The following is a 23,856-nucleotide window of genomic DNA, read 5'->3' as shown; positions in this document are numbered from 1 at the left end:
AGATAGTCAGTTTCAAGATTCCCTAGCAGAAAGAGAGAAGTGCAAGGGACAGCCACCACTACAAGGAACAAGACACTAGCTGCAGCAACCCGGGACCTTTTTCCGCGTGCCGACACAGACGGAAGTGACGCAAGCAGGCGGAGCGCAGGGCCGCCCAGCAGGAGAGTCGGGCGGGAGGGGGAGCGTGCGGGGGGGAGGATTGGGGGCGGGGCGCGGGCGCAGCTCCGTTTCCGGTGGCTCGTCGCGCTCGCTCACTCCAGCTGCAGCCACTCTCGCCCGTGGCTGCTTCCTCCATCCTGGTATTTTTTGGAGCCTCCATCCTGGTTCTTCCAAAGTGCCCGGACCCAAAACAGGAAGTAAGTACGATGGAACCTTCAGGTCCCAACCGCCGCCAGGGCCGCTCCGCCCAGTGGAGCCTGTCCGGCCCCCTTGCTGCCCGCTTGCTCCCGCCGGCTGGCGCAAGCTGCCGGCGCCTGGGCACCGCGGGCGGGGTCGGAGCCGGGCCTTCCTGACGCTGAAGCTGTAGTCCCCGCACGTTCAGGCCAGGGCCTCCCTCTCAGGGCCGGGCGGCGGCGGTGGCTCAAGCTGCAGAGCAGGGGAGCGAGCGGCCGCCGAGGCACAGCAGCGATCCGGCGGGGGCGGAAAATGGCGCCGGCTTCGGAGGAACTAAATGGCGCCGGGACCCCTGGGGGTGGGGTGGGCCGGGAGCTTTGGTAGAGAATTGGGCTGGGGAGTGGGGACAGTAAGGAAGCCTTACTTGTTTTCTCGTAGTGTTGTTTTGTAATTTTTTTTTTTGTTATCCTTTCTGGTTTTGTTGTGTTGTCCAGCGAAGGAGAGGTGGGCTTGGGTGGGGTTGAGAGAGTGGGGGCGGGTCTCGCTCTAACTCCGTATCCACCCCCCCCACTCCCCCGCGCGTTTTTTTTTTTTTCTTCTTTTCTTTTTTTCTTTTTTTACCTTGTTTGCGTCTTAAGACTCTTCTCCGGTCTTTTTGCGCTTGGCCTTCCTCAGCAATTCACAGCCCAGGCAGAGAGAATCGGGATTTCTGGCCGAACCGTTTCTGTCAGCCTGAGTCCCTTTAAAGAAGCAGGGACGTGGACTGGGTGCGGGGAGAGTCCTAGCGGAACAGAGAAAATGCGTCTGCAAAGTAGCAGTTCCCGTACTGTGCCGAGTCCCGAGCAAGTTTCTTAACTTGTTAAATCTGCTTTGTTGTTTAAAATGTACTTTGTTTTGAGAATCTCTTCAGGGAGGTGTGTAATCTGTTTTACCCCGGTCTCCGGAGTAGGACTGAGAGAAGTGGCCAAGTGCTGTTCTGTGAACGGTATAGCATATGTTTTTATAAAAATTTTCGCTGTGGATAAGGAAAGGATGATAATCCTGTGAAGTGTAAGTCAGGATCCCGTCCTTTCCCTGATTGAATTTGCTTTTCTCGCAACTTGATTCATCTTTACCTCTTTTTAAAAAAATTTTACAAGAACTCGATTTCTTTTGTGTGTGTGCTCCCTGACAGGCGAGATTGCTTGTTGGGACGTCCTACAAAATGCATATTCTGTGGAATTGCTAATATTACCGTGTCTTTAAGTTTAAAATAATGCCATTTGGAAACCTTTTTATTATACCTATATTTTTAATTCGTGGTAGACAACCAGTTGTAGCTTTGAAGCTCCAGTCCAAGTAAGAATATTTTTCCACTATGTTGAAAGTTTTACAAACATAAAATCCATCTTTCATTTTCAGTTAAAGATTTTCATATTTTTCATTACTTCAGATTTTTTTAAGCTGGTCTTAAATTTGTTTCCGATAACTTTGAGGATTAGTGTATTTTAATTATGTTAGTAATTTGAATAATTTACCACTACTTTAACATTTAAAGACTCCGACTGTGGTGATAAACCAAAATCTTAGCTTTTTACTGAGATGGTTTAGTAAAGGTAAGATTTCATGTATTTGGTTAAGATTCAGAAATTAAATTTTAGGAAAAACTAAACGATTAAAATTACATTCCATAACACTACAAAGATTGTCATGCTGGGAGAATACAGTTTGGTGTGAGAATTAAGGTTTTTTTCTTCCATTTATAAACACAAAAAGCTTGATAGTGTCTGAATAAAACATTATTTATTACAATTATGAAGAAAAATATATTTCATGATTTGTGATGATTTTTATCTCATTTTAACTCCCTATATACTAGATAACTTCTGTGTGCCACCAGACAAGCTAATTTTTTTTTTTTTTTTTTACTATTTTAGTTGATAGGCTCACCCCAAAATATGCTTTTTGGGACTGATTTAGAACCTGCATATTCTGCGTGAATCTCTTTAATTGATTGCAGTTGAGCTAGATGTTGGAGCCAAAATGCTATTGCCCTGTCTTCATCAACATTTAATCAGTAAGTACTGGGCATTGCATACTTCATAGAACTTTAAGTTCATACTTTTACCAGTTATGTGACTATGCTATAGAGACATTTTTCTCTGAGTATTGAGGTTTTATTAGCAGTATTTTGAGAAGAAGAAATCACTAAGTTTTGGAGTTAAGATTTGAGCTTTGAAAGCAGAGCACGGCTGGGAAATGGTTGCTTGTAGAGAATCATCAAAAATTGCTAGGTGTCCTCTTCAGTCGTTTTTATTTTATGTCCTCTTTTTCCAGGTGCTTTTTTTCCTTAGATGAGAAAGATGGTTATCTCATTCCACCCCAAGGGTGCCTTAAAGGCCCAGGGATAAGTGTATTTACAAGGTTAGAGACCACTAGTTAGAATTTAAATAACAAACTATCCCTTACCTTCCCCCCATAATGCTGACCTTTCTGTTAACTTCATTTATCTTTCCAATATCTACAGACCCTAATATTTATTAATGGTTTAAAAAACTGATTTTTTTAACTGATTGCCAAGTGTTAAATATAAAATACCGATAGTTATCAAACAAACGCATGTGGCATTTGCTTTCGTGTCATTTCTCCCTTTGTCTTGATGATATTTTTGTTTTGTGAGAATTCTTGTGATAGAAATCACAAATAGATTTTGTGTGTGGTTGGATTCTGTAAAGGTAAAATATAAGTTTAAATAAAAGGGGGAACCTTTGATCATGTCTATTTTTTCAAGTTTGTGAAAAGATAGCCTGTTCCATGACTGAATACCAGAATTTGTCAAGAAAAAGCACACTGGAAAGCTGTGTATGATTTAATTTCTTTTTTATGTCATTCCATTTTCTAAATGAGTCTTTTTGATTATGTACACTGTCAGGTCATTTCTTCTAAGCACCTGTGGTCAAAGCAATCATTCACTTAGGGTCAGGTGTTATGTAGCAGAAGAAATGCTCATTAGATTTATTGACTGCCTTTTTTAGAAACTGCTGAGGAAATGTGCATTAAAAAGTAACTTCAGTGTAAATCAGGTATATGGAGATAATTTGTTTCCCTTTAAAGAGCTTTTGATGATGCCTTACTTAAAAGTTTAGTGCTCACTTTTGAATGATTGAAATCTTGGTGTAGCCAAACACATAAGCTCTTGAATCATCAGCTGAGTGAAAATAACTTTTTAATAGCAGTATAATTTTATTGCTAAACCAAGTATGAAATACTGCACCTTAAAATACCCTATATTACCAAGTAATTCTCTTTACTGAAATAATGACATTGTTTTCAGTAGTTGATAATTGAAGTCAACATTTTAAGCAATTAAAGTGTATTAGAATAGACTCTATTAACTTGCTTTATTGACATTTTATGGTGCACAGTCATATTTTATCATCTTAAAACCAAGACATAATGAACATTAATTAGTTATCTTAATTCAGTATACTTTATGTTCATTTATGGCTCTACTCAGATTTTCCCACAAATAGTATACAGAGGAGCAAATCCCGAGGAGCCTGGGACCATAGTCCAAAACATTCTGCCTCAAGTGTGAACTATTCCTATTTTGAGTAAAATTGGTACTTGTGAAGATGTTATGCTTATTCTGTGGCCATGTCTGTTGTCTGACATCCTCTGTGTACTTAGTGTTTAGGATTTAGGAATTTGTTACTCATTATCTTAACACTAAAATTATCTATTTAGCAAAAAGTTTCATTCTTTCAAAATAAAAATATCTTGAAACATCTTTCAGATTCTTTATTATACAGTACTAAGTAAATCCCCTTCTAAGTATTTCCTAAGGTATTAATTATATACAATGACAGGTATGGTAGTTGTCATTATGGAGCTTTTATGATAGCATAACCTCAAAAACAAGTGTTCAGTAATAGTTACTGTTCAGTAATAGTTAACAATTGATAAATTTAGATCTACATATCCATTAAAAATGGAGAATAAAGAATGATACTGGAAAATACTAGATAAGTGCAAAAAAGATGTAACAGTATGATCTCGATATTGTAAAAACAGTAAAAGGTATGTTGGTACATAGATAAAAAATTTAGAAGTTAATTGCAAAAAAAATAGAATATGGATAATTTTTCTTATGCTGTAGGGGGGAAAAGACATCTTAAAACTAAATGTGTTCCTTACTGCCTTACTAGTTGAATTATGCCAGAGACTTTGCCTCTCAGCCAGTATTTCTCAGTCTTTTGACTTACCCAATAAAATTGCAGTCCTGTATGTTCTATAGCTTGCTAAATTTCCCATTGTAAGAGTATCTTACAATAGTGAATGATTTTCATACCAAATAGTCATCCCATCTTCCAATTTAGAATCAACTCCAAGCATTTACAATCAGCAGTTGTTGGCTTCCTGTGCTTTTCATGATTGCCACTAATAGCATCTTCTCTTCTATGCTTGTACTGCGCTGGGAACCGATAACAAATCTATTTACACAATTGGCCTCCAAAACCAGGAAGAAATGTGACTTCTTTCCTTGGTTGACTCTAGTTTTTAGAAGATACTTGACACTTAATTGCCCAGAAAGTTAGGACAGGTAGACTCAGTTGATGGAATTACTGGGTCTAAGATAACCCATTGTATATGAACTTATCATCAATGCTGGCATGAAGAGTAGTGTGAATGACTCATTTCTTTAATTATGTTAAATAACAGACCCAAGAGTTACTACTTTATACTTACCCCTTTTTGTTCAACCAGGTTATTGTATATTAAAGTCATCTTGTTCATTGGGAGCTTTAAATGAAAAATATACTTCTCAATTAAACATAAAGATATATAAGAACTCCATTATAAGTGTTTTATAACACATTCCAGAGTTTTTTTTACCTTCAGAATGGTTTTTGTCATTGACAACATGTACAGCACTGTAATTGTATCATTTTGTTTGGTTTCTTAAGTATTAAGCATGCATAAAAAATACATGTTTGTACTTAAGAAATGTAATGCATTAAAAGAAGTCCTCTGTAGATATAATCCTTTCTCAATGTATTCCTGCTTTGTTTCATATGTAAATAATCCAGAGTTATAAATCTATCAACTTTGATCGCCTAGAACATGTACAAAGTTTGGAGTTTGACTAAAAGCGTTCTTTATGATTTTATAAATAACAATATAGTATTTGCAGTGTTTTAATCAATTGGCTTATCACAAGCTCTTACTGTATCTCAACCTGTTACGCTAATTATAGAACTTCCAGTGTACTTGGTAGAGATGCCATGCATTTTTTTTAAAATGGTCACAAGCCTAGATTTTTTTAAAAGCGGAGCAGGTTGCTATTTAAATATTAATATTACTAAGTCTTATTAAAACCACTTCAGTTTGTCTGCAAAAACTCTAAAATAATGATTTTAGGAAGCTATACTTAATAATTCTTAATATAGAACATTTGATTATTTAGTTTTTAATGACTGGAACTTCTTCATAAAATGTTGAATAGCTGTTGAAACATAACCACTGAAGATTTATTAGGTAAACACTCAAATTACTTTTATATAATAAAAGTATACAGGAATTTTGCACATTGGCTGTTTCATTTTATACATTATTTTTAGGCCCTCATTTATAGGATATAAAACTTAGAAAAACATTGTCATCTAGTATTTTCCTCACATTTAAATGATTCAAACTACATACAAGTAATACTCAGCTAAGCAGAGTCGTTACGATTAAAATGTAAGTTTCTAAAACTTTTTCACTTAATACAAAAGTGATCTGGTTCACGCTATTAATGCATGACAAACTTGAAAAAACTTTTTGTTAAAGAGCTCATTATAAGAAATATTTTCATGCTCTTTAAAAAACAAGATTCTGATATACATAATCTAAATCAAAATTCACAATGGTGGCTGAAATCCTGTCAACTTTCAGCCCAATACAACAAATCTAGTTATGCATAAACAATTCAAAATTAAAGTTTAAAATGGAAATGTCAGTAAGTCATAACTACCACATATCACTACTGATGGCTTTTGCTGTACCAGGCACAGGAGATGTGCACAGCTGATAGACTGCTTAGAAAACTAAAGCTATCTGAGCTGTAAGTAAGGAATACATAAATATGAACATAGCAATGTCAAAGTGTTAGGGCTGTTAAGTAAAATGCAATATGAACACGTCTGATTGTTCTCTCTGTAAGCCATTCTCCACTGATTTATAAAGCTACGTTTTTATAATTCATTTAAAATACAATTTTTCTACACTGCTGCATGCAGTAATTTCCTTGTGCATTCTTGACTACAAGGCAATCTTCAAATCCTCTTGCACAGCTTGATAAATCTCGTTAGGATTTCTCCAGAAAACTTGCCATACTTTCAGCAGCCTTTAGTATTTCAGTAGTCTTGTGAAACTCCCTAATAATTGATGATAATGCTTCTGGGTTAGTTCCTTGTTCACTAAGTTTTACACAAATTGACAAAAGTTTCCACATCTAAGCCAGTGTTCAAAATTCTTGAAATCTCAGGCAGAAAGTCCATCTATGGTCTCCTTCACTGTATTCAGATTCACCACTGCCCTCAGATATGTTTTCCTTAAATTTATTAGGTTATTATTTATTAGGTTATTATTGATATGAAGATATCCAACAAATGATGGAAACATGCCAAAATGCTACTTTACCAGCTAAAATGGCTGTTAATATTTTATTTTTCTTTCCTTCATTCTATCTCACTTCTAGTTAGTGTAAAAATAGTGCATATAGTGTAACCCATTACAAAGGGAGAAGGGAAAATTGAAAAGGACTGAGGTGGTGTGCAATCATGCATCACTTAATGGCATCTCTATGTTCTGAGAAATGCCTTTTAGGTGATTATGTTATGCAAGCATCATAATGTGTACTTAACAAAAACCATACAGCATGCTGTAGGTAACACAATGGTAAGTATTTGTGTATCTAAATATCTAAATATAGAAAAGGTAAAGTAAAAATATGGTATCATCTGATTGGACCACTGTCATATACAGGCCCATTGTTGGCCTGAAATGTCATTATGTGGCACATGACTGTTTATCTTGCTCCCAAAAATTGATGGTAGAGTTGGAGAGCTTCATGATATATTTTCCTGGTAAACAAAATTGAGGAGGGTGCCAGACGTTAAGCATTGTTTCATGTATAATGAATTGGGATAAAGGCACCAAATTGCTTAACTTGTTACCAGGCTATCGTAAGTTGGTATATTCACCAGCATTTCTCAGTCTAACATCAGAATATGGATGGACATATTCTTCTATATAATAACAACTGTTTTGACCCCACTTGATCCTCTCATTCTACTTCAGAGCTAAACTTTGTGAAAAAGTTGTGTGTAGCTTGTCTTCTAGTTCTCTACATATTCCAGTAGGGCTTCTGCCCCTATTACTCCACCAAAACTACCTTCATTAAATACAGACACCAATTGTTCTTTTTGTTGTCAGCTCGAAGTCACTTCTCTATCATCCTCTTCAGCAGTATTCAATACATTTGACTAATTAATGCTTATTGGAAAAACAGTTTTGTGCTTCTTAGTTAACACCTTTTGGTTTTCCTCCTATATCACTGGCTGGTCCTTCTCAGTCTCGTTTGCAAGACTTCCCAAATGTAATAGAGAGCTCTAGAACTGGAATCTAGGCTATCTTCTCTAACCTCACTAAGTAATCTAACAATTTGCATGCCACTAACTCAAATTTATAGGTTTGATCCTGGCCTGTCGAACTCCAGTGTATATATTCAACTATCAACTTGATGTCTTCATTTGGATGCCTTATATCTTCAGTTAAATTATTAATAAAAATATTTAATAAAATACCTTTAGATTTAAGTGCCTCAAAACTTAATTATTCAAAACAAAAGCCTAGTAATCATCTTGAGATAGTGCCCCTTCTGTTAATCTCCATCATCTCTTCATTCAGCAAGTCCTGTTGACCCTGCCTCCAAAATATATAAACTCTGTCTAGCCTCAAGTCTTTCATTGTTGCCACCTTTCCAAACTACAGCCATCTCTTGGACAACATGTTTTCATCATTTACTCCCTCATACATTCTTCATACTGTGGTCTGAATGATCTGTTAAAAATCATATTCCTTAGCTTAGAAACCTTCCAAGGATTTTCAAGGTCTTACATTATCTGCCCTTGTCTGTCTCCAGCTTCAACCATACTAGCTGCCTTTTCTTTCTCCAACAGGCCAAATCAGTCCCTTCTTAGGACTTAGGGACTTTGTTGTTAAGTTCATTGGCTGATTTGCATATTTGGAGTGGTGTCTCATCATTTTGCTGATGAGGCATTGTAAAGTAGCCATTAATGTATAGTTCAGTGTTGATAGTATACTATTTAGGTAAAAAGTATAGCAGAAGGATATATAGATATATTGGCTTATATATGCATACAATAATTGTAAGGAAGCCCAAGAATTTGATAACATCATTTATCTCCAGGGAGGGGACGGAGTGGGGCCTAGAGTGGGAAGTAAACTTCACTGTACAACTACCATTACCTTTTAAATTTTGAACTGTGAAAAGGTGTTACCTATTAAAAGTAAAACTAGATTTAAAAAATGTAATAAAAAGAAAATTAGGTCAATTTCTTAAATATTAAAATATTACTGATTAGCTCTAACTACAGGTGGAAAATGTGAATCAAAACATTTAAGATGACAGGGTAAAAAAATAGTGGCCACTGTATCCCCAGTGCCAGCATGTAGAAGACATGTGATATATATTGATTGAACAAAAAAGCTTGCTAACTTATAAAGCAGCTTAGAATCAATTACTAATCTTTAACCAGAGTTGCAGAACTTTAAAAAAAAGGAACTAAGATTCCCTGATTTCTTTTTCCCAAGGTTTTGGATTAACTTGGTTCCTGAGATGATATTCGTTAAAATGCTAAACCAGTAATCATTCTGCACCTAGCAAATGAGCAGTTGTTTTTGCTTTGAATAACACACACGGCAAGGTTCCTAGGTACTAGGAATAGAGTTTATACCCCAGTGGTTGGAATACAAATTTGTGTAACTTTCTTTTAGAAAATAGATTGCAGTATGATTGAAAAATCCTAAATTATGCATATCCGTTGATATAAAAATTTTTTATTAATGTTTAAGGAGCTAGATTGTATAGACATATGTTTGCTTCAATGTGGTTTGAGGAAATTAAAAGTTGGGAACAGGCCAGGCACAGTGGCTCATGCCTGTAATCCTAGCACTCTGGGAGACATAGGCGGGAGGATCGCTTGAGGCCAGGAGTTTGAGACTAGCCTGAGCAAGAGCGAGACCCCATCTCTACAAGAAAAAATAGATTAGTCAGGCATGGTGGTGGATACCTGTAGTGCCAGCTACTCCTGAGGCAGGAGGATCACTTGAGCCCAGGACTTTGAGGTTGCAGTGAGCTATGATGACGCCCACTGCATTCTAGCCAGGGTGATAAAGCGAAACTCTTGTCTCAAGAGAATAAAATAAAAATAAGTTGGGAACAACGTAAGTGTCCAGTGATGGGGGAATTATTAAAATAACATCACATGTTTTGTTATATTTGAGATTTGCAGGGCCACAGGACAGAGAGACAGAGTCACTGAGGCTGTAATTATTAAAAGGAGTTTTATTGTCTAGCTTGAGCTAAGGTCCGAGCCCCCAGAGTGCCAGCACAGTGGCCTTCTTTGGGCAGGGACACCCCCCCCCTTTGTGTGCTAGTGGCCCTTTTATAGCTAAGTTGTTAACATACTGATTATGCATTCGCTCCTACAGTGATTTTTACTTTATCCTGCTGATAGGCTCTAACCTGTTCCGGGTCCTAGCTGAGAGACTCTGGTTTCTGCGTTCTTTGTCTTTCTCTTTTGCATCTCATAATGCACTCGTAATGCCTTACAGTTAGCAAACAAGCAGTAAACAGAAGCTGCCCCATTGTCTTTATAGTCTAGTATCTTACAGTTTTTATGCAGCATACGTTTTAAGTGATAAAAAAAAAACTTGTCAAATGCCTACTTTGGTTTTCTTCACACTTTTCAATGTGAGTAAACGCTAAACAGGACATAAAATTCCATATACAATTGCATATACCCACAAACATCAAGGGATAAGGTTGGAAGTAGCTATATCAAAGAGTATGATAACTTATTTTAGAAAGTTTATGGATGATTTTAACCTTTTTTTTAAAAAAAAACAGTTTTTTAGGCCGGGCGTGGTGGCTCACGCCTGTAATCCTAGCTCTCTGGGAGGCCGAGACGGGCGGATTGCTCAAGGTCAGGAGTTCGAAACCAGCCTGAGCAAGAGCGAGACCTCGTCTCTACTATAAATAGAAAGAAATTAATTGGCCAACTAATATATAGAAAAAATTAGCCGGGCATGGTGGCGCATGCCTGTAGTCCCAGCTACTCGGGAGGCTGAGGCAGGAGGATCGCTTGAGCCCAGGAGTTTGAGGTTGCTGTAAGCTAGGCTGACGCCACGGCACTCACTCTAGCCTGGGCAACAAGTGAGACTCTGTCTCAAAAAAAAAAAAAAAAACAACCGTTTTTTTCTCTATCTTTTACAATAGGTATTCCTAACAAACCAGCTATAAAAAACAATTTAATGGATTCAGAAATAAGAGCAACTTGAAATCTAATAGCTGAGTGGAGGTTTCTCTAGCAGTATCTATACTCTTCCTCTGCTAATTCGTTATTCTAAAATATAACCATCCTGGAGAGGAGTTCTGATTAGAATGAGATTTTTAATCCTGAATTTTTGCTGAAACATCCCCCCTTGAACCTCAAATCCTGTGTTTTTAAAATTCTTGGTAGGCCTTTGGGGATAGAGATGAGAAGCCTGTTGAAAGAAACGTTTTAAAACCATTTCAGATTTCTTAAGGTTTCACATTGCATTCAAAAGCTTACTTATAACTTATCTTTTCCTTTTTCCACAGATTTCTCCCCAATAGGGTCATTCACCTGTCATCTTAAAAATGGTTTCTGAATGAATAGATACTATATAATTTCTAATGCTTTAAGATGAAATATAGAGGGGTTAATAAATCATTATAAAGAAAAACTGTAGTTACTGGTCATATTTATGGTACTGTATTGGTTGATAAACCCACCAGGTCATGTTATATACTGGTACCAAAGTCTGTAGACTCACTAGCATAGCTGAACCTTTTTTTCCCCCGAGAATGTTTGCCTTCCTGAGAAGGCAACTTGGGTTGAGGCACTGCCTATGAACTTACTTAGTAGGTACAAAATCTCATCATTTCTGTCCTTTCTTCATTGAGGAATACTTTTAGAGGCTGGTTTCCAAAAGGTCTACCAGAAAAGAATTGTGGTTTTGTCTTAATATTCTGGTTTGAGACATCACAGAAGCTTTTGAGGCTAGAGGGTCATCAGCATACCGCTAGTATGCAATTGCTTGTTCTTATTAAGTCTTATTGGGTAATGCTGTTAACTTTTTCAGACTGTTGCAGAGATAGGAACATGGGGGAGAAACAGTCTGGATAACATGAAAGTGATGCCGGTGGCCAAGGGAAGGCGACTTGATTCTGTGGGAAGGGCTATAGCTGATCCATCCGTTGTCTAGGTAAGCCTGCCTTTGTCGCAAGGACCTTATCTCATGATTTGCAAATTTTAGTCAGAACTGGATCATGGTTTCCATTTATCTTTATTTTGGAACTAGCATCATTTCCAGTGTAAAATGATGTCCTTTTCAAACAGTAATTTGTGTAGTAAAATATTTTAATGAATAATTGGATCTTCAACATGTGGATGTTAATATATTTGGGTTTGCTTGCCAAAGGAAAATACATTCACTTTGGTGATAAATATATGAATGGACTAATATGTATAAGAGTCAAATAGATCCACTCATGGTAGCCTGTGTCTGTAGGCCACCTACTTGGGAGGAGGCAGGAGGCAGGAAGATCACTTGAGCTCAGGAGTTCAAGGCTATAGTGTAGTAAATAGCTATTGCACTCCATCCTGGGAACATAGTGACAACCTATCTCTTTAAAAAAACAAAAGAAGAGCCAAATAAATACTGAGTGATGAGTTGAAAATGTGTACTAGACCAAGAGTGACGCAAGTACCTCATTGAACATTATAAGGTGATTCTGGAGACTATGCCGGTGATTACAATCCAAATACATTGCCTTCTGCCAACCATTGTGTTCTGTGACTCTAATCATTCAGTTTGTCTGAACAAGAGAAAAATGATAATTTGTGTAGAATAGCAAGTGAAGTCACTTTCAACAAGAGTTTTCTATTTCAAAAGAAGGCCTAATGCCGTATCTATTAGAAAAGCAATTTGGTTGATGATGGATTTTATGCACTTGTTTAATATTATGGGAAAAAAATAGTAAGAATTACTTAATGTTCCTATTTTTCAGACAATAGAGCTTAAATACCTATAAGAAGTGTTTTGGAAAAATTAATTCTTAGATAAAGACAAAGTTTTGTTGAATCTTCTGCTAAAGTAGCAAAGGTTAAACACCTACAAAGCTGCCAGTAAATACATAATCAGGCCAGTAATCCCAGAATTTTGGGAAGCCGAGGCAAGAAGATCACCTGAGGCCTGGAGTTTGAGACCAGCATAGGCAACGTAGCAAGACCACGTATCCACAAAAAAAATAAAGAAATTAGTCTGGCATGGTGGCGCACACCTGTAGTCCTAGTTATTTGAGAGGCTAAGGTAGAAGGATGGCTTGACCCCAGGAATTCAAGGCTGCAGTAAGCTATGATTGCACCACTGCACTCCAGCCTGGGCAAGAGAGCAAGACCATGTGTCTAAAGGAAAAAAAAAATCATAAAAATTGGTGAGAGTTTTGCTGATATGACAAAGAACTTCAAAGATTCTCTTTCATTCAATGTGGTAAAAACACTTCTTTTTAAAAAGTATTCTAAATGCTGTAAGTTTTAAAAATTTGTCAGAGCAGTGAGATTCTTGCAGATTATTACATCTAATTCTAAATAATGGATATAAGTTTGTGAAAGGCAGTTTTTTAAAATCCCTAATCTGGACTCTATTATACAGATTTGAGTATGAGCACAGTTGAAGAGGATTCTGACACAGTAACGGTAGAAACTGTGAACTCTGTGACTTTGACTCAGGACACGGAAGGGAACCTCATTCTTCATTGCCCTCAGAATGGTAGGAGAACTTGCTTATGTATACTTGTGACTCTTTGAATTTCTGAATTCTGTCACTTTTGATCCCTGTTGTACAGATAAGGGAATTAGGTGCCTAGGAGTTTAGGCAAGCATATAGAAAAGGTTATCTCTTTGGAGCATTAATTAATCTTAATTTATATTTTTATTTTTATATTTTTAAAATAATACTTTTATATTTTAATTTACCATAAATTTTAGCCTTTATCAATCTTGTTGCTATTTTGTACATAGGGTCTGTTGGGCCTCCAAAGATTATGCTGGAGTAACTATCATACACTATTTCCTTTATACCATTCGGTATAGAGTTTATTTATTAAAAGCAGTATATCTGGTACATTAGAAAATGTAGAAGTAGTCCTATCAATGTAAAATAGACATTTTTTTGTTAGAACCTATGTTAGAGAATTTTACACAACTATTTGAGTAAGATTTAATATGATCATCTATAATAAATTAAGATACAACACCCTTGAAGGTTGGTGATTTTGTCTCTACCTACTTTTTATTTATATTATTTAGTTATTTTGCTTTTAAGTTTATCTTTATTCAGCCTAGGTTCTGTTTCTCTTTTCACTCTGTACATAATCCCTGGGTTATTCAATTCAAATTCATGGTTTTAACTAGCACCTGCCTATTACAATGACTCAAACTTCCATCTTTATTCTGAATTCTCTATGCTTCTCATAGGCACTTTAAGTTCCACATCCCAAACAGTTCTTCATGTACTTTCTAAACTTCATTCTTTTTTGCTTTCTCAGTTAATTTCATTACTTAGTGCCCCAGATTATATGTTCATGGTTAGGAATAAATTCTTTCTCTCATCTCCCACATTCATTCCTTCATGAAGACTGGTTGGTAGTAGTATCATGTTTCTTGAATCCATTCCTTACTCTGTTTCACATCTACTTTCTTAGTTCAGATTCTAATTTCTCATCAGGATAGCTCTAATAGCTTTTTAACCTGTCTCCTACCTATAATTCATCTTTCAAACTGTTGATGAAATTGTTCATGATACACAATAGCATAACGCTTCCCATATTTTCCAGAATATCTACAAGTTCTTTCATTTGGCACATAGACCTCCCATCATTTCAGCTTTCCTCTTAGCCTCACCCCCAGCCACATTTCATATACCTGTGTTCCAGCAGTTCACACTATTTTTATTTTCCTAACATATCTTAAGTTTTTCATGCCTCCATGCCACTGCACAAAATGCTTCTACTGCCAGAAGGTATAGTAATTTTCCCCTGGCTCCTTTTCTCCTTCAAATTTGAGACATCTCCTTCAGGAAACCTTCAAAATTTGGATAGTATCCTAGGCATAGAGAAAGCAATGTCCTTTTGAGTCCTGTTTGTACAACTAGGTTTAGTTAAATGAGCAGATGGGTAAGAAGATTGTTTTAATGGATAAGAAAATTGTTGTAGAGTCATTACTAATTAGAGATTTTGTTTGAAAACCTCATTGGTTTGAAGTTTTTGAGATTTTTGTTTGTTTGTTTCTTTCATTAGAAGTGGATGAAATAGATTCAGAAGATAGTACTGAACCTCCGCATAAAAGGCTTTGTTTATCCTCTGAGGATGATCAGAGTATTGATGATTCTACTCCTTGCATATCAGTTGTTGCACTTCCACGTAAGTCACTATGTATTAAGAAAATAGAGTTCCCTTTTGAAATCAAATTTTAGCTTGCAAGGGATTCATTTGGCATTTCTAGGTAGATTTGGACTAGAATAGGACTAGAATAGATTTGGACTAGGTAGATTGCTTTACTTCTCATTCAGTCAAAACTCTTTTTAACTAATACTTAATATTTATTATGTGCCAGGCATATCTCTAAATGCTTTTACATTATTGCCTAGCTTAATCTTCTCAACCTTTTTTAAAATTATTTCCCCACAAGGAGCCTTTTTAGACATTTTTTTCCTGATTACACTCTTCCTCCATGATACAGTATAGCCCCAAAGATACATAGTGTATTTTTTAAATGCACTGTACATATATACTTGCTTTGTTCATAAAGATAATAAAATGTTTTTTACAAGTACTGCTTTCCCAAGAACCATATTTGCCCTCATCGAGAAAGCATGCTCTATAAAAGGTATCATTATTATTATCCGTATTTTATAAATTAGGAAACTGAGGCACAGAGAGGTATAAGAAGTTGTCCAAGATCATATCCAGGATTCTGGTTTCTGTGGTCCATACTCTTAACCCCAGTGCTATATTGCCTCTCATGCTATATGATTACATGAAAGTTAGATAGAAGCCTAGTTTATTCTCATTAAGAAAGTTCTTAACGTGTTTATATTCTGAAATCATTTAGAATAGATTGGATTCTATAGGAGGTATATTTCAGGTGGAATACTGCTGGCAAAAGACTATGTACCAATTGCAACATTAGGTTTATTTCTGATTTGCTTAGCAAAAAATATAGAAACTGATTTAAGATCGGTGACCCACTCAAAGCCAGAGTAAGTCTTAGTCCATGGCAGTGGGGATGGGGCACATGACTATTGGTGGCACTCCTAGCACAAAGGAGAGTTTTGCCATATCTGAGAACTTTCATTTTACATTCAGCATCAGGCAAAATCATATCTTCATTCAATGAAAAAAACAAGACTATGTTTTCAGCATGGAAAATTATGTTAACAAATAGATATGTACTCTGTATTTGGAGTTAGTGGCTTGTTAAATTGAACAGGAAAGAAACCATTTTATTTCAGTTTGCTATGAGACTTTAGCAAAAAAACAGTGTTAATATTGCTTCTAGTTGTGGCATATATGAGTACAGTATTTCTATTTAAGATTCTTTTCCTTCTTGATTCTTATATTTTTTAGATCTTTTCTAATTTGACTGTCATGTTGTGATTCAATTTTAAAACTTGATTGGCTTATCTGTACAGATATAATTCTATGTGGACATTTCCTAAACTACAATTTTTGAGTGGTTATTTTGATATAAATTGACTGGTTCATTCATTTGCTTAAAGTAGAGTGCCTGATTCATGTTTGTAGGTCCAAACTACAATTGGTATTTTATTCTGTTTTATGTTGTTAAACTGAATCCTTTATAGTCTCATTCACTTAGCTAAGATAATACAGATATGTTGACATGAAAGCCCACAAGCTGCTTAATGTTAATGTCAGCTCATAGCATCATCACATATGAAGATATTCTGGACCTAATATTTGTTTAGTAATAAGACTGAAAAAATTTATCTGGTCTTTAAAAATCCTCTCAGCATCCAGCCTTAAGTCTCATGTTATTCATTCTAGCTCACTAACCACTTTTTGCAGTCATCTACCACTACATTTACCCCATCCTTTATTAGATTATAACTATATGGTGAATGCAATATTCATTTAGATGATTCTTTCAGTACTTTAGCCTCTTATTGCTTTTGTTCTGTTTATTACTCTCTTTACCTCTCTTGCTGTTACCCATTACTGTCCATTTGTGATCTATTTCAGACTCACTGTTTTTCTGCCACTACTTCCTATCTTTCCAGCTCATTTCCTCTAATACTCTTTAATTCCTGCCATCTTTTGCTCCCCTGAGACCCATGGATCTTACCACTTTTTCATTGTTCCTTCTTCACTTGTATCCTTTCTTTCTTCCTTACCCGGTTTCACTTTCATGGTTAATTATTATAGTCACTGTCTTATTTACCTTCAAGTCCTTTTTCCTTCTCTCATTTATTGTTCTTTGGTGAAACCATAACCCTGTCTAAATTTGTCTTCACCTATTTGTATCTATACCAGTGCAGCTAGTTGAAAAGGATTAGAGAAAAATGACACAAGCAAGCTGACTAGTCTCACTTTAAATTCCATGTCCTGAAACCCCTCCAGTATCACCTCCACATTTTTACTCTGAACTGATAACCTTGCTTCCTAGTTCACTGAGAAAATTAAAATATCTGGGAAATAATCTGTACAAATTCCCACTACTACAAATGCATACTCACCTGCATCTATGTCCATATATTCTGTTTATCCTAACTAAGGCCCCTCTGTTTACTAGATTTCATCCCCTTTGCCTGCTGAAGCACATTGTTCCAATAATTATTTCCTCTCTTCTAAATCTTCTATTTTTCATTCTCTACTGGATCCTTCCTATCAGTATTACAAACATACTATTTTTGTTTAAATAAAAAATCCCTTTAGCTCACTTTTGGCTCCTATTCTATTTCTCTCCTTGCCTGTAGGTCAAAATACCATGAAAATTGCCCATATTTGCCTTCATTTCTTCTCCCATTTTTCTTAAACCCACTCTTATCAGGCTTTTACCCCTTAGCCAAAACTGTTTTTCTCAGGTCTCCAGAGACCACCTTGTTGCTAAATCCAATGGTTTTGTTTTTGTTTTTTTTTTACTTTATCTGTTAGGAACTTTTGACAATATTTATTACTCCCTCCTCCTTGAAACATTTGTCACTTGGCTTCTAGGAGACACATTTCTCTGGTTTTCACTGTATTTTTCCTTTAATTCCTTCTTAGTTTCTTATGCTAACTTGCTCATGTCACCCGAACCTGTAAATGTAGAGTACCCCGGGACTCAGTCCTTAGACTGATTTTATTGTTTTTACTCACTTTCTTGGTGATCTCAATTCATGGTTGTAAATACTATCTAATGATAACTCTCAGATTTACTCCAGCCCAGACTTCTCTTAAACTTCAGATGTTTAGTAGGTATCTTACACTAATGTGTTTAAAACTGAGCTCCTAAAACTTCCTAAATCCTTAAATTTGCTTCTCTTAACAGCTTTCCGCATTTCATTAATAGCAGATCCATTATTCTAGTAGTTGAGATTTTTTAAAAAAATTTATGTTATCCATGGCTCTTCAGTTTTCTGGTTTTTCTGCAAACTATATTGGCTCTACCATCAAAATACATTCATAATTTGAACCACTAACCACTCTTCACTTGACTTTACCCTAGTCCACGCCACTGACCTATCTTATTTGGATTATTGTATTAGCCTCTTAACTGATCTCACTCCAGCTCTTGCTGCCCTTCAGACTGTTTTCTCCATAGCAGCCAGAGTGATCCTGTTAAAATAAAAGTCAGATTATTGACACTCCTCTAATTCAAAATCTTTTAATGGTTTCCCACCAAAGTCTTTACAGTGGCCTGTAAGGCCCCACACAATCTCCTACTCTTCTTATTCAGTTTGCTATAGGCACACTGGCCTCCTTGCTATGCCCATGAACACTTCATGCATGCCCCATCTGAGAGTCTTTGTGCTTGGATCTCCTTGAAATGTCCTTCCTTAAGGTACCTACAAGACCAGCTTGCTTGCTCACTTTGCTCAAAGTCTTGATCACTTTTTCTAGCCCCCTATCTAAAATTTCAAATACCTTCCCCCACCCCAACACATTCCCTTTCCTGCTTTATTTTTTTCTCCTTTCTACTAATTACTCTCCAACATAGTATCTTGTTCATCTTTTGTCTTTCCCCACTAGAATATAAGCTCCATGAAGGCAGGATTTTTGTTTCTTTTTCTCACTTGCTGTATTCCCAGTACCTAGAGCAGTATCTTTTGGGAATTAAGTGCAGAATAAATATTTGTTAAGCAAAGAAGTATTGACAAAAAAGTATGTTAGGGAATTAGATGGTTGCATTTCCACCATGGATAATTTTGGAATAATTAGTACTTGCCATTATTACTCTGGAGATGAACTACTCTTCCTTTTCTTGAAGTTTCAGAAAATGATCAGAGCTTCGAGGTGACCATGACCGCGACCACAGAGGTGGCAGATGATGAGATTACTGAGGGGACTGTGACACAGATCCAGGTATAGTAAATCTTTTAGCTGGCCTCAGAAGAATGATCCATTAAACATAGCTTAGTTAATAAAATGATGAGAATATATTTTGTCTGACAAAATAGTAACCACAAAATTGAGATAAGATTTACTACTTCATTCATATTTCCATTTGCCACATGTCTCAGTTGTAACCAAAGATAGAGTTTTAAAATTTATTCCCTGTAGAGTTGTTTACATCTGTTGAAATAGGAGATGATGCATGTGCATTCATTATCTACATATAGTGATCTCAATTGGGCTGTTAAATAACAACAGTTATAGTTATGGTAATACTGTTCCTTGTGGTGCTTACAGGCTCAGATACAGTATGTGTTGTGTTTGGATGGTAATCAGACCTTACTGTGAACTTCTTTGTCTCATATAAGCTCTAGCTAAGTTAATTCTGCCAAAAGTAATCAGAATTCTTTGTTTTCTTAGATAGCCTGAAGCTTCACTTTATTTTACTTACACATTTATCTTTGGCTGATTATACCTTTCTTTTTTAGTATCTTGTCCTTTTGCCTCATCACTTCATTTAATAAAATACATATTTGAAATAGAGACATTGTAGCATTTTACATTAATGAAGCATCACAATGACCCTTCGTTTAAAAAGTATAATAGTTGCAAGTTGATATGTAACACCAAGGACTAAAGACACCTCAGGTATGTGCAGTGTGAACCTTTTGCAATAATGTGTAGTTCCAGGATCTCAAGATTTCCAGAAGGGTGAGTCTCAAATATGGTTCAAACAGCTTTGAGCCAGGCTGGAGATCCTCATAATCTGCCCTTGGATTTCAGCTGATGATTTGCATAGGAAGTTTTTTCCAAACCCCCTGGGCAATAGCATGTACCTTTCCTTCAAAATAGGACTTGTCAAAGTCATTCCAGATTTAAAGACTATGTAGTCTCACTTCTATCCAATTTTCACCACATAAAAATACATATGTGTATTGTATACATATATATGATTTGGTTTGCAAACCTAATTAATATAAGATTGAGCAGTGACAATATTAGTCTTTACTATAAGACAAATTATAAAGTTGTTTTGATTATTGCCAGATATTTAATTAGTTATTTAATATTTAGCCTCTTGGTTATTACCATTTTAGTGAGTGAAAAACTTTTAATAATTTCTAATATTTGTTTAACAAGATTAATATTAGGTTATGAATTCAAAGTCAACATGGTTAAAAAGTTCAGAAATAGTCTGCTTCTTACTGTATCCTTGCTGTAAACCAGGTTGTAACTATTTGACATAGTTTGGTAGTTAATGTACTATCTTATTCCAGTAATGGGACTAGCTTGAAAAATAATCAGACACTGTAAAATGTCCCAATATATACAGTACTTTGTGATTACAAGAGGTCTTCAGTGGATTGAATATTTGTTTTTATATTTCTAAGTCTATACATACTATAGACATGAAATCCTGCAACCAACTCACAAAGACTTCATCTAAAAAGCAACAGGATATTAAATGAAGCCTGAGTAAATTTAAAAGATTTATGCATAAAGCAGTTAAAATAGCAGTAAAATACTGTAAAACTTATTATCTGTATACTAAATATAGATAGGTACCCTTCAGAGTACATAAGTCTCCTACTATACTCATTAAATTCATTTGTTATTGACAATGTTGAATATTACTGTTACCACTTAATAATTATTTGCTCATTTGATGGCTATATGATTTAGTGATAATTGTTACTCTTTATCAGGACAATTTGAACCATAAGGCATTAAGTTTGTCCCAAAATAGCAGTTAGTTAACATGACAGACTTATTCTAAGATTCATGGAGTGGGCTCTGCTATATAAACATACTTTGGGAAATGATGATTCCTTAAGAGAAGATCTTTTAATGTTTTCTACATTATAGTTCTTAAAAATGGATATTGAAAAAATAAATAAATAAAAAGTGGATATTGTATCAAGGTCTTTCGATAGATCTGTTTCACCTTTTATTAATGTATAACTCTTGGGTCAAATCTTACAGAATTGTGAGAATTGTGATCTTCAAAGTATAAGGGGCCTTAGACATCATCCGTCTCAGTTCTCAGCTTTAGAAAGATCCCTCTCTTGGTCTTTTTTTTTTTTTTTTTTAATCTACAAAGTATGACACATAAATAATAGGGCTGTAAAACTTTTCAGACTTGTTCCAGTGATTTCTAGCTTTTTGCCCATGGATTTTTAAGCACTTTCATAAATATATGTATCACCACCTGATACTAAAATAAAGTAGGCAACATTAGAGATGTGGCTTGTCTTCTCATTGTACCTTGGTTGTTCACTGACAGCTTATCTCTTTCTAAGTGAGCTGAGTTTCAGTTCCTCTCCAAATTATAAGTTCAATTTCTGCTTATTCAAGAAATAGTAATCCAGTCATTCTTAGGACTCCAACCAGTGACATTGCTTAGTAGTTTATCCAGCCCAGAGACTGAATTGGGTTGAATGGGCAGTAAGCATGTGATTTCCCCTTATCCTGGTCTGCCTATGATTGGATCATACCTGATATGGTAGAACTATTGCCAGGTCTTCCTCATTTACATTTACATTATAGCTCTCTTTAGGACCAGGTCAACTGTTAAAAGCAACTTTTTTCCTGCAGAACTTGTTAGTTTGGGTGTGTTTGTAATTGAAAATATACCTTGTGCTTTTGCACAAGACACTGCTTTAGCTGCAGTAGTAATAAGTACTACCACACAGTTCTTTTAGAGGAAGGTACATTTATAAGGCTATGAATCACCTCTGGGGAGTGGCTAAAACAAAATTGTCAGTAAACAATAAGCAGAAGATGATTTTGCAATAATGTCTTTTGATTTTATCTGTTAATTCTTTAATGAGAGATTACATTAAGAGATAACTATATTTAAGCAGTAAACTATCTGTGAGGACCATTAACCAGTCATAACACTAAACGCTAGCATTTCCGTTTTTGTATCTGGAACTGATTATAATGGTGTATGTATGATGAGCTCGTTTACATTTATTATGTTGATTTAAATACTTAATAGAATATTAGCCTATTTTATATAAAATTGAAGCCACCACTACATTACTTGCTTAAACAAAGGTTATATTATGTTAATGTGGATTATTTTGTTTTTATACTGCCATAATAAAAACAGCAAGAAATGTTTGTTTTTCTGTAAATTGACCATGTCTAAAATAAGTGAATTCTATATTACTATATTAAAGTTTCATAATGCTTAGCATTACAAAGATGAATAAGGTTGGGTATCAAACTGCCACTGTTTTTGTTCTTTGTTTTTTGTTTTTGTTTTTTTTTTTACTTTCACCTATTCAAGATTTTACAGAATGAGCAACTAGATGAAATATCTCCCTTGAGTAATGAGGAAGTTTCAGCAGTTAGTCAAGCATGGTTTACAACTAAAGAAGACAAGGATTCTCTGACTAACAAAGGTAAGAAATACTGTGAATTTTAGTGTCCATTGGATAAAATGGAGATAGAAAGGGCTTATAGTCATTGAGATTCTGAGTTGGACCGTCATCACTGGGATTGAGTAGTTACAGTAATTGAGCTTTTCTAATTGAATTAAATTTGGCCTTAATGACTTCAAATAAGGCCATGAAACCAACATTTGCTTTTCAGTAATTATATTTTTCTGATACAAAGTAGGTTTTATTTTTAATTTTTGGTAGTGTTAAAAAGACAATATAGTTACTGCTTATGAGAGTAGTAAGTCAAGCCTTTTCAAGCGTCTGCTAACTTCAATTTGATAAGCATCTTAGAGACATAAAGTATAGTAACAGTATTTAAAGTGCTGCTGTACTCATAAGCATAGCTGATGAAGCTGCTACAAAAAAGTAGAGGTTGTATATATGCCACTCTAAAGTACAGAAAAGAAGTAGAAATAAGTAAATTGATTGTTTTCAACCACTGTACAATATATACTCTTTAAAAATACATTATTTACTTGGTATACAATGTATTGTGTTTACCTTGCCCTGGAATCTTTTGTACATGTTCTCTTGCCCGTAAAACTTATTTTTTACTGGAGAAATTTTTCCCAAAGTTTTGAGTGTGATTTGACTTTTTAGCAATTCTGTAGCTCAAAGGATAATAGAAGTAGTATTTTTTAAATCTTTTAATTACAATTGACTGTTTTTTTAGTAGGGTCAAATATATTCTTACTTAAAAAGCAGGGGTTACAAAAACTTTACCTGGGGATCTTTTTCAAATGAATGAGAAATTAAATTAGCTATCTTTTATTCTCACAGATAATTTAGTCACAAAGGAAATCTTTAGTTAACATACAGAATATCTTTACTATTTAATCCTCTCAAGGAGTAACATTTTCTGTAACATTACTTATTGTTTTTTAAAGGACATAAATGGAAGCAGGGGATGTGGTCCAAGGAGGAAATTGATATTTTGATGAACAATATTGAACGCTATCTGAAGGTATGTTATGGCATATTTTTGTTTCACTGATTTACTGCCAGTTGCAAAAATATTAAAACAGCATACTGTTTGTACATATTAGAAACTTTTAACTACTTTTTGTAACATGATTAGCTAATATGTTGTAGCATAATTCTAAGATA

At 35.4% G+C, this 23,856-nt stretch overlaps 1 protein-coding gene across 5 annotated transcripts in view; it reads left to right on the top strand.

Moving 5' to 3' along the window:
- Positions 1 to 225: 225 nt before the first annotated feature.
- The window catches only part of DMTF1 (cyclin D binding myb like transcription factor 1), a 44,838-nt gene continuing 21,207 nt past the window's right edge, over positions 226 to 23,856 (top strand). For 2 of the 5 annotated variants that reach the window (XM_076006468.1, XM_012779530.3), the window contains exons 1-7: positions 226 to 356; positions 11,770 to 11,892; positions 13,342 to 13,458; positions 14,987 to 15,109; positions 19,176 to 19,270; positions 22,596 to 22,710; positions 23,637 to 23,713. In XM_076006468.1, coding sequence (XP_075862583.1) covers positions 13,350 to 13,458; positions 14,987 to 15,109; positions 19,176 to 19,270; positions 22,596 to 22,710; positions 23,637 to 23,713 — 519 coding nt within the window. In that variant the 5' untranslated portion in view covers positions 226 to 356; positions 11,770 to 11,892; positions 13,342 to 13,349. Of the gene's footprint in view, positions 357 to 2,249; positions 2,390 to 11,769; positions 11,893 to 13,341; positions 13,459 to 14,986; positions 15,110 to 19,175; positions 19,271 to 22,595; positions 22,711 to 23,636; positions 23,714 to 23,856 lie in introns of all 5 variants that reach the window. The other 3 variants (XM_012779531.3, XM_076006467.1, XM_012779534.3) reach the window with 3 other exon arrangements.

Source organism: Microcebus murinus, chromosome 9 (assembly GCF_040939455.1).
Source record: "Microcebus murinus isolate Inina chromosome 9, M.murinus_Inina_mat1.0, whole genome shotgun sequence".
Lineage (NCBI taxonomy): Eukaryota > Metazoa > Chordata > Mammalia > Primates > Cheirogaleidae > Microcebus > Microcebus murinus.
Note: the sequence above shows the minus strand (reverse complement) of the source record. Positions and strands in the feature narration are given on the sequence as shown.